Below are 9099 nucleotides of genomic sequence, written 5' to 3'. Positions count from 1 at the left end.
CAGTGTCATTCACCCTAATTTTTTTTTTTTTTGTCAACATATATCCTGAATGTTATAATTATGTTTTAAAAATAAATGCATAATTAGTTAAATGATATAGTAGAAATATACAAACTCCTTATTTTAAAATAAGATACAAATTGTTTCTATGAGAAATGTTTATATGCCATGACAACAATGTCACTAACCAGTACATCGAATAAATTTTAAACTTAAGAATAAGCAAATGAATAGTGTAAATGGTTTTAAACCAATGATTTCAAGATATTCCATAATATATTTATTTATATTTTAAAGAAATGAGAGGGTGAACTAACATGGTCCACGATATTTGTTGCGTGTGTGTGTACATATTATATACTAAATGAAATGAAAGAAATTTTGTAGGGGCCCGTTATACAACTGTAAATCATGGAGAGAGAGAGAGAGAGAGAGAGAGAGATGGGACTGCGGAGAAAAGCTAAAAGAGGCTTGAAGATCTTTCAAAAATTTTAAGTGAAGTGTTGTTCTTGTCCCAATAATTTCTGTCAATTAACACTCCTTGGCACAAAAGTGCGCCAGTCAATTAATTGGAACCCATATCTAATGAGAATGACTTGTTTGATGAGATAATGGTCTCGCTTCTGCCTTGATAATGTTGTCAACGTCACTTCAAATCACTAAAATGATTCATTGAATCATCACCAACGACAAGTTATTGTCGCCAATTCACTTTTTTTTTTTGTTTTGTTTTTCGGTTAGGACCGAAAAAAGTCATGAATAAAGCACCTTCTCCATGGGGCCAAAAAAGATAAGGACCAATTCAATTGGATTAGCCAACAATAGTCTTAAACCATAGAAGCCCTTCCTTTAGCCTACATCACAAGGGCTGCAGGCGGGCCCTTCTGGTAGCTCTTGTGTTTGTGTCTTTCTATTTTCCCTTTTTGGTGCTTTGTCCAACCAACTTGCAAATGTTTCTGTTCCTTCCTGTTTCTGTCAAGATAGAGGTAAACCATTACACATCACCACCTTGGCAATTACTCCGTGTCCCTATCCTGAGCTACTCAGAATATGCAGGATTTGCACACAAAGCTAGTCTGAAATTTAAGCCGAATCGAAGTAAAAATAGCCAACACTCTGTAACTTCCGGAAGTTTCCCATTTTAGCCAACATTTTTTAATCAACAGATCAGCAAACTCCCTTGTTAAATTCATAAAATAAAATGCCCCACTCTAATTTTTTTTCACTAATTTTTGAGTAGACAGTAGAAATTGATCAAAGCAAAGTCTTTACCCCTATACTAGAATGAGCATGCAGCTTTTGTTTCACTTCACACAACACAACTACAATTTTGACATGACTATCCCAGTGGGAGGAGAAAAACCCACATAAAGCTCGATAATTATGTCGTAAATGGTGGTGCATAAGAGAGTTGAGCAGCAACCATGCATTATCTGCAGGGAGTGTACGAGACTGATGGCTATTTGAATTCCTCTAATTCCAAACTTACAATCGTATCTTCATTTGCTCAAACCATGTAGTTCTATATATTTAGTACAACAATCTGGCTAACACTCGGCACAAATTATGCTGGCAATTCTCTTAATTTATACAACCCCTCTTCCTCCTTTGGGCCTTCCTTTTCATCCAACACTGCATTCTTTAGCTCAGAAAGCTCTTCTTCCTGCTTAAAACCTCTTCCCTCATCCCCAACCTTTGTGCCTTGTTCAACACAAGGTCCGTAGGCCCAACTGCAGAGAAGGAAATACCCTAAATTAATGAAGCTCATTATGGCAAGAAGCCAATAGTAATTTTCATAATGACCCCTGTTAATGTTACTTGAAACCCAACTCTCCTTTCCTCCTCTTTTTGTAGCATTATCCACAGTGTTCAGTATGACACTGGCCAACAGATTTGCCACAGCCATTCCCAATCCGAAAAGAGATGAAGCAATGCTGGACATATTCTTGGGAAACTCCGAATAGTAGAATTCTGTCTGGCCTATCGCATTAAAAGCTTCAGCTAGACCGCTCAAGCAATGTTGTGGTACGAGCCACATAGCCGACATACCCACTAGTCCATGAGGATTAGTCAGAAATCCTTCATGAATTGCTCTTCTCCGGCGAATATGCTCAACAAGTCCTGAAACTACCATGGCCATGCAAGAAAAAAATAGCCCAATTCCCATTCTTTCTTTTGTGCTAAGCCGCACAGGTTTTCCTCTGAGTTTTGATGCTAAGGGAAGGAGCACACGATCATAGATAGCAATCCATATTGTTAAAGCAATGATTGTAAACATTCCAAATGAACCTGCAGGAATTTGGAAGTTTGAAGTGATGTGTCTATCCATAGAATTAGCTTGCAGTAGGGGAAATGAGCTTTGGCTTATGTTTATTGACATCATGATCCCAGTTGACCACAGTGGAATGACCTTGATGAGTGCTTTGAGCTCTTCTACTTGCTCTACAGTGCAGAGTCTCCATGGATTTGAGGCTAATCCATCTGGGTCTATATCTTTTTCAGGACTTCTAATTATGCAAGCTTTATTTAAAAACCTGGGCAGAAATTGAAAAAAAACTCAATGAACATTCCTGCATGAACTTTAAATTGACCAAGAAGGCAATGAAAATGATTTCAATCAAATGGTACCTTAGTTTATCAGTTGGCACAACAAGCTTTGAGTCCTTGTCATGGTAGTACCATCCATCCGAGTTTGAAGGTGGGAATGCAAGTTTTCTGTTCTTGTAAGCAACAGCGAGTACTCGGGCAAAGCCAGTGAACAAACTTGTGCTGGGATTGTGCTTAATATAAAATGGAGAAGCCAGGAAGAAAAGGAAGGCCGATAAAAACATAAGAACTGCTGGAACTCCAAAACCAACTTTCCATCCCACGTGATCTTGAATATAAACGATGCCCGTCAAAGCAACCACAACAGAAAGAGCCGCAGAAGCATAGTACCAGCTGAAGAAGGTCTCCAAGACCCTCTCATTTTTTGGGTTCTCTTTTTTATCCAACTGTTCTGCACCAAATGCTAAAGAACATGGCCTAATCCCACCAGCTCCAATGGACATGAGAGCAAATGAAGAAACTAGCAGACCAAATTGGGCAGATGTCGGGGACTTGCAGTTATGGGCTAATTGGTTGCATGGAGGCGGCCTTGCTTGGGGAAGCATGGCTGTCAGCCAGAGGAGGGTCATACCCTATAAACAGTGAATATTTAGGGTCATTTATTTCAATTAATCCATTGGCAAGAACAGGTTTTTTCAAAAATTATTTTTTTTAAGTCCAATTCAAATTGCTTGTGATGAGTTTTCATTACAAAAAAAATAATTAATTCACTAATTTTACAGTTGACAAAATGCAGTAAAAAAACAAAGTCTTGCATTATTGTTTGTATGAAGGGTATAGTAAACAAATGAAGAAAAAACAGGAAAACTCCAAGCGCATGGCATTAATTAATGAAATTAGTAGATCCCACAGTCCACCATTTTCAAAAGAGGCTTTCTCTTAATTCACTTTAATGTGGGCTTATTAATAACAATATTAATAACTAATAATAATAATAATAAGCAGAAGTCATCACTCACTTTTAATTAAAGATCAGTATCTTGGACAAATCTCATTTATTAGTTTATAATGAAGGCCTCTGAAGACCATGTTGGGGGGTTAACGCCTGTTTTGAGAGGAGCTACAAAGAATCCGACCCCTGTGGCGCGTGTCCTACACGCTCCGGCCAGATCACAAAGACATGGGACCTTTCAGTGCCCACAATAAAGGTGTTCACAATTTACAAATGCAGAAGGCCGGGGGAAGAGACTCTGAACTTCTGCCATCTACAATAAAGAAGAGAATATCCATGTGCAGACCTCGTGGGTCTTGCTTTTCTGTCTCTCTCTCTCTCTCTCTCTCTCTCTCTCTCTCTCTCTCTCTCTCTCTCTCTCTCTCTGTATATATATATATATATATATATATATAAATTTAAGGAGCAAAATCAAAGAAATAATGAGGCATAAATTAAAATCCTAGAAAGGTGAAATTAATTACCAGGAGACTAGAGATGGAACCAAAACCAATGGTGAGGAATCGACCCAGGTAAGAGTCTGAGAGGAAAGCTCCAACAAGAGGCAAGAAATTGGTAGCTGCAGACCAGAAGAATAGCAAGTTGGTCCCCTTGGCTATGCCCATGTTGTAATCTCTCATCAGATATAGGATCATGTTGGGAAGCAGCCCATAGCTTGCCACCTTCTCAAATGCTTCATTTGCTGTTTAATTTCATTTCGCAGAACCAAAAAAAAAAAAAAATTGATTCAGAAACTAAAAACACACAGTACTTCTGAAGTCAAAGCGCTTAAATCTCACAGACCCAGTTGCAGTAATGTGTACCTATGATGAATGGCATGGTTATCAGGCCACCTTTCCTTCTTCCCGGAGCCTGGGGCTGCTCATTTTTGCTCTGATCTGAAGAAATCTCCATCTCAAGCTTCTCCATTGCAGAGTCTTCTGGCATCTCTTCTTAGTTCTTGCAGAGAGAGAGAGAGAGAGAGAGAGAGAGAGAGAGAGAGAGAGAGAGGGAGAGAGAGGTTTGCAAATTCAGGCGCAGGCAAGCTTGGCCCAAGACCAAGTGCATTGATAAATAAATAAGGAGGCTGTTAACAAAATTAAAAAAAAAAAAAAAAGGAACAGGGAAGAGACATGGAGGCGCGTAGACTGAAAAATGAAAAAAAAAAAAAAAAAGAAAGGGAAAAGGGATGAAAGGGAGCAGGCAAACAACCTTTTGTATAGCCTTTTTTTTTTCGTTAGAAAGGCATCACCTTCTCATCTCTGGATTACAATCATTGCAGCCCTTTGGAGGTTGGGTGGTATAGTCTGGCATGTCTATTTATATATTTCAGTTCTAAGGAAAGGTTGTCAATAGAATCTCTTTCTTTATAATTTATGTGAGCTCACTTCAAAATCAAGAAAAGACTTTCAACGCCTAATGCTTGTGTTAGTGCAGTCTAATATAGTAATATTGTTCAATATGAGTAGACCTCTCTCTCTCTCTCCCTCCCTCTCTCTCTCTCTCTCTCTCTCTCTCTCTCCCTCTCTCACCAAGTTGAGTACACACTAGTTAAAATATGATGCAATTGGTTAGTTTGGTCAATATGGTACATAATTAAAAGCAGTTATTTTTTTTTTTTTAGAGACCCAAAAAATATGGAAAACAAGAAAAGTAATGCTTTGATGGATTTTGAAAAGTACTTTTAAAAATGTGAAACAATATATTGTTGTTTTTAACAAATTATAACAAATTGGAAATAGTTATAAAAAATAGTTGCTTGAGTAATTATACATCTATATGTCAAAGGTCTCAATTTCGATTCTTAAAAGAGTGGAAAAGATTATTGATATAAGATATATCTTCATCTTCTATGGTCCTTTGACAAAGTCAACAAAAAAAAAAAAAAAACACGAATGTGTTACTTGTGTTCCTAAAATTTAGAGATCGATACTCCTATAGTATTTGAGATAAAACTTAATTAGTTTTTCAAAGTCATGTTTTAAATAAAGTGATTATATAAAAGAATAACTCTATAGCATCCATTTCCATACATAATTTCGGTATTAACTATGGAGAAGGAAAGGTGACCATTTCTTTCAATGATAAAATGATGATTGACCACAATAGGTTGAATTTATTAGTTGTGAAATTCTAACACCCTTGAGTGCCAAAAAAAAAAATATCATTTAAAAATTTTTTTATCAAAAGTTGTGTTATTTGGAATGAAATTGTAGCACCAACACATTTTAGGATATTTAGTAAGAAATTTAATACAATCTCAAATATTATTGATATTTTTTAGGTGTATTACAATTTTTTATTTATTTTCTTCTCTATACTTTTGAAGGGAGAAACTGTGAGAGTTACTTCAAACAATATCAAAATTTGTATACAGTAACTTTTGAAGGGAGAAGCTGTGAGAGTTACTTCAAACAATATCAAAATTTGTATACAATAATGTGTGTTTAAAAGTGCTCATTGGTCCTTTTGAACTGTAAATGTCTAATAATCATCTCAACATAATTGCCCAAGTTGCACGTCCCTAAATATTGAATAACTTTTACTTAGCCCAATGTTGACTCATTCAATTTAAATGCAATTTAGATAGCGAGTGTTAGATTATATGCTAAGTTAGCAACATCAAGCCTTTTCACATTAGTAAGATTCTCAAAGTTGAGTCGAAAATAATCAATGAGGAAATGGTATGCAACATATATTGTGCCTCAACATTTATAGACTAAAATATCATAATCAATTAGTTCTAGAAAATGAAAAACACTCTTAATAGCCTTATTAAAAGGTTTTTGTAGGTCTATCTAGTGGAATGATATTTATACTTCAATTTGAACTAGTTTTCTATAGTGATCAACAAATAAATTCAACCTTGTCTAACAACTTGTTTGCTTTTTATACTCTTAATCCAAATATGGAGAAGATAAGCTATCAAGTCATCTATACTCATAAAAGTACTGATAAAATTATGTTTGCTTTATATTCTCAATCCAACAATTGGAAAAATGAGCAATCGTGGCATCTATATTCACTAAATTACTTAGAAAATTATCATATGAGGTTTCCTTCTTTTTCTCAATGTGATCACAAGTAAGCAATACCCTCTTCTACTAGCTCTAAAACTTTTGTTTGCACCACACATTTAATAATTTTGGCATTTAGTTTCTTAGTTTACCCTCTTGAGAATGATTTCTTCCCTACCATTTAACTTTTAATTTTGCACACTCGAGCTTATACCTTATGCTTGCCTACTTGTTTAGACAATGTATTTAGTAGTTCAATTTGGTGCTAACACAATGCATTGAAGAATATGACCAAATATTTTATTTTTTTGAATTAGTAGAAGCTACCATAAGATCTAATTAATATTATAAATAAATAAATAAATCATTTTGAGAATTTATTACTAATGATTAAGTTGCGTTAATCATTTGGTGACCAAGATGCTTAGCCATAAATGTATTTTCAACTTTTAAGTCTTGTAAGGCAGGTAGTTCTACTACTAACTAAATATGCTTTTAAATTGGATACAGAACTAAAGTTGGAGAACTTTTTGTCTCACTAAATACGTCATATGTGTGAAATGATCCCTTTAATAAAATTAATTTTTGCTACAATCAACTAAGTCATGGGATAAACAATAAGCATAAACTATGACATCATGAATCAATTTGATTTTTCATATTTCATTCTACATTATGGGGTCAAAATTGTGTTAGAATAACAATCTTCACGATAAAATCAAATAAAAACTAGTTATTTTTAGTCTCATTACTTGGTCTGTGTGGATGGGTGGGTGTCACTCACTACTTGAGTGAGTTTATCATAGTAAAAAAAAATAACAAATGAAATTTTAAGATGCCATAGCACTACATTCTAGTTATTAATTAACTTGGGCAAACCAAATCCCTAATCCATGACAGTAAAGAGAAGTAAACTCTTCAAATAATATCCAAAGGGGTCCAAGAATCACTTATTCATGCATTAAAACTAAAAAAAATTACTTGTAAAAGAGAAATGATAGTTAGAACTTTCTAAAAAAATTTTCTAATGCTTTAGTCAATGATAGAGGAAAACAGGGAAAAAAAAAAAGGGAAGTAACTCAGTTGTTGATCAAACCTTTCCTAAAATTTTTTTTCCCTTTTAATTGAGGTAAGCTAGTGGTGAGATTGCAACTGCTATATCAAACTATTCTACATTAGACTTCTCAAAATAGTTTATGTCACAATTAGCGAGAATAGTGCTCTATGACGACAAGTTCATGTCACGATTAATAAGAATTGTACTGTATGTCAGAAATATAATAGTAAGCCCTACTTTCCTCAAATATTGGACAATTATTTTCTTGCCATTAGGTTGTATGGAACTATTTAGCCTTGATGCTTGCTCACTCTTTTTAGCTATGCATGCAACACTTGAAAAAGTACTATTTTCAACTTTGTATGCACATTCAATACTTCTTATACATATTTTTTACTACTTTTCAAACTCAGGGTGAATAAAAAAATTAACTTTTTTAAAGCATAAATTAACAATAAATATATATATAAAAGCACAAAGCCACAAACAAACAACATCCTACAATATTTAGCTAAATGTTGAAATGAAATAACATTTTGAAGTTATAACTAATTTATGATTTAATTAAAAAGTAGTTCCTTAATTAGGAAATATAATTAATTAACTATAGGATATATATATAGAAATGTCAAGTTCAAATTTTCTGATAATCTAAGAAAATTTTTAAGATGAGAGTAGGACTAATTTTATATAAACTAACCTTCACATTTTAACTAGGATAATCTTGAACTTACTTGCCACCCTTGGGGGGCTTAGGGGTGTTCATGGGTCGGGTTGGGCCTAAAATTCCAGCAGATTCAATCTTGTTTGTTTGGCAAGCAGTCAATCCGAAATTGAACATTTAAGAATGCAATTTGGGTTAGTTGGGGTCGGCTTAAATATCGGATGGTTTGGTTTAGGTTGCTTAAAATAAGGTGAAGTAGGAAAGGAAAAAACAAAAAAATAAAGGAATATGTGTGAGAATTCTTGTCAAATATAATAACATATGTTACATTACTAGTGCATGTCATTCAAGTTAAATATATCAAATTAATAGATTTCTTATTGAAAAAAAAATAGTATCTATCAATGTAACAGTATAAATAACATACTAAGTATAATCAATTTTTCACTAATAATACAAAATAAAGGACTTTGATATTAATCGAAAATATATTATGTCTATTTCCTAACATGCATACCATTAACAATATAAAATAAAAAATACAACATATTTCTATTGTGACTAAAACATCATATTCATAAACATTATTACAATAAATAAAATTAAAAACATAAAACTAAAATATTCCAAAATACATGTGCCCATCCCAGAATCCATCCTATGCATTTTTTTTTTTTATAAGTCTTGAGTAATAATAGGCATATATGTGTACAAAAAGAGGCAGTTTGGGTTAGGTTGGGTGGATTTAACGTTAAACCCGCAACTCGAACCATATGATCAGGTTATACAAAATGAAACCACCGACCAACCCATAAACCATTCC

At 34.0% G+C, this 9099-nt stretch overlaps 1 protein-coding gene across 3 annotated transcripts; it reads right to left on the bottom strand.

Moving 5' to 3' along the window:
- Window positions 1-1123: 1123 nt before the first annotated feature.
- LOC131157508 (protein NRT1/ PTR FAMILY 1.2-like) lies at window positions 1124-5002 on the bottom strand. 3 transcript variants are annotated; one of them, XM_058111717.1, is made up of 5 exons: window positions 4363-5002; window positions 4024-4241; window positions 2629-3179; window positions 1819-2534; window positions 1124-1730 (listed from the first exon to the last, which is right to left on the bottom strand). In XM_058111717.1, exons 1-5 carry the CDS (start codon window positions 4484-4486, stop codon window positions 1642-1644), a joined length of 1698 nt encoding a protein of 565 aa, XP_057967700.1. In that variant the 5' UTR covers window positions 4487-5002; the 3' UTR covers window positions 1124-1641. The 3 variants fall into 3 exon arrangements, with proteins under 3 accessions (XP_057967700.1, XP_057967701.1, XP_057967699.1); XM_058111718.1 differs by having other exon boundaries at window positions 1831-2534; XM_058111716.1 differs by having other exon boundaries at window positions 1124-2534; window positions 4363-4997.
- Window positions 5003-9099: the final 4097 nt, after the last annotated feature.

Source organism: Malania oleifera, chromosome 6 (assembly GCF_029873635.1).
Source record: "Malania oleifera isolate guangnan ecotype guangnan chromosome 6, ASM2987363v1, whole genome shotgun sequence".
In the NCBI taxonomy this organism is placed as follows: Eukaryota; Viridiplantae; Streptophyta; class Magnoliopsida; order Santalales; family Ximeniaceae; genus Malania; species Malania oleifera.
This window is presented reverse-complemented; position numbering and strand designations above follow the sequence as displayed.

Excerpts from the sequence above, each read along its gene's own strand:
- LOC131157508 (XM_058111716.1), bottom strand. The coding sequence starts at position 4,486 with ATGCCAGAAGACTCTGCAATGGAGAAGCTTGAGATGGAGATTTCTTCA. Across the intron at positions 4,242-4,362 it reads AACCATGCCATTCATCATAG|CAAATGAAGCATTTGAGAAG; the intron begins GTACACATTACT and ends GAAATTAAACAG. Across the intron at positions 2,535-2,628 it reads GTGCCAACTGATAAACTAAG|GTTTTTAAATAAAGCTTGCA; the intron begins GTACCATTTGAT and ends ATTTCTGCCCAG.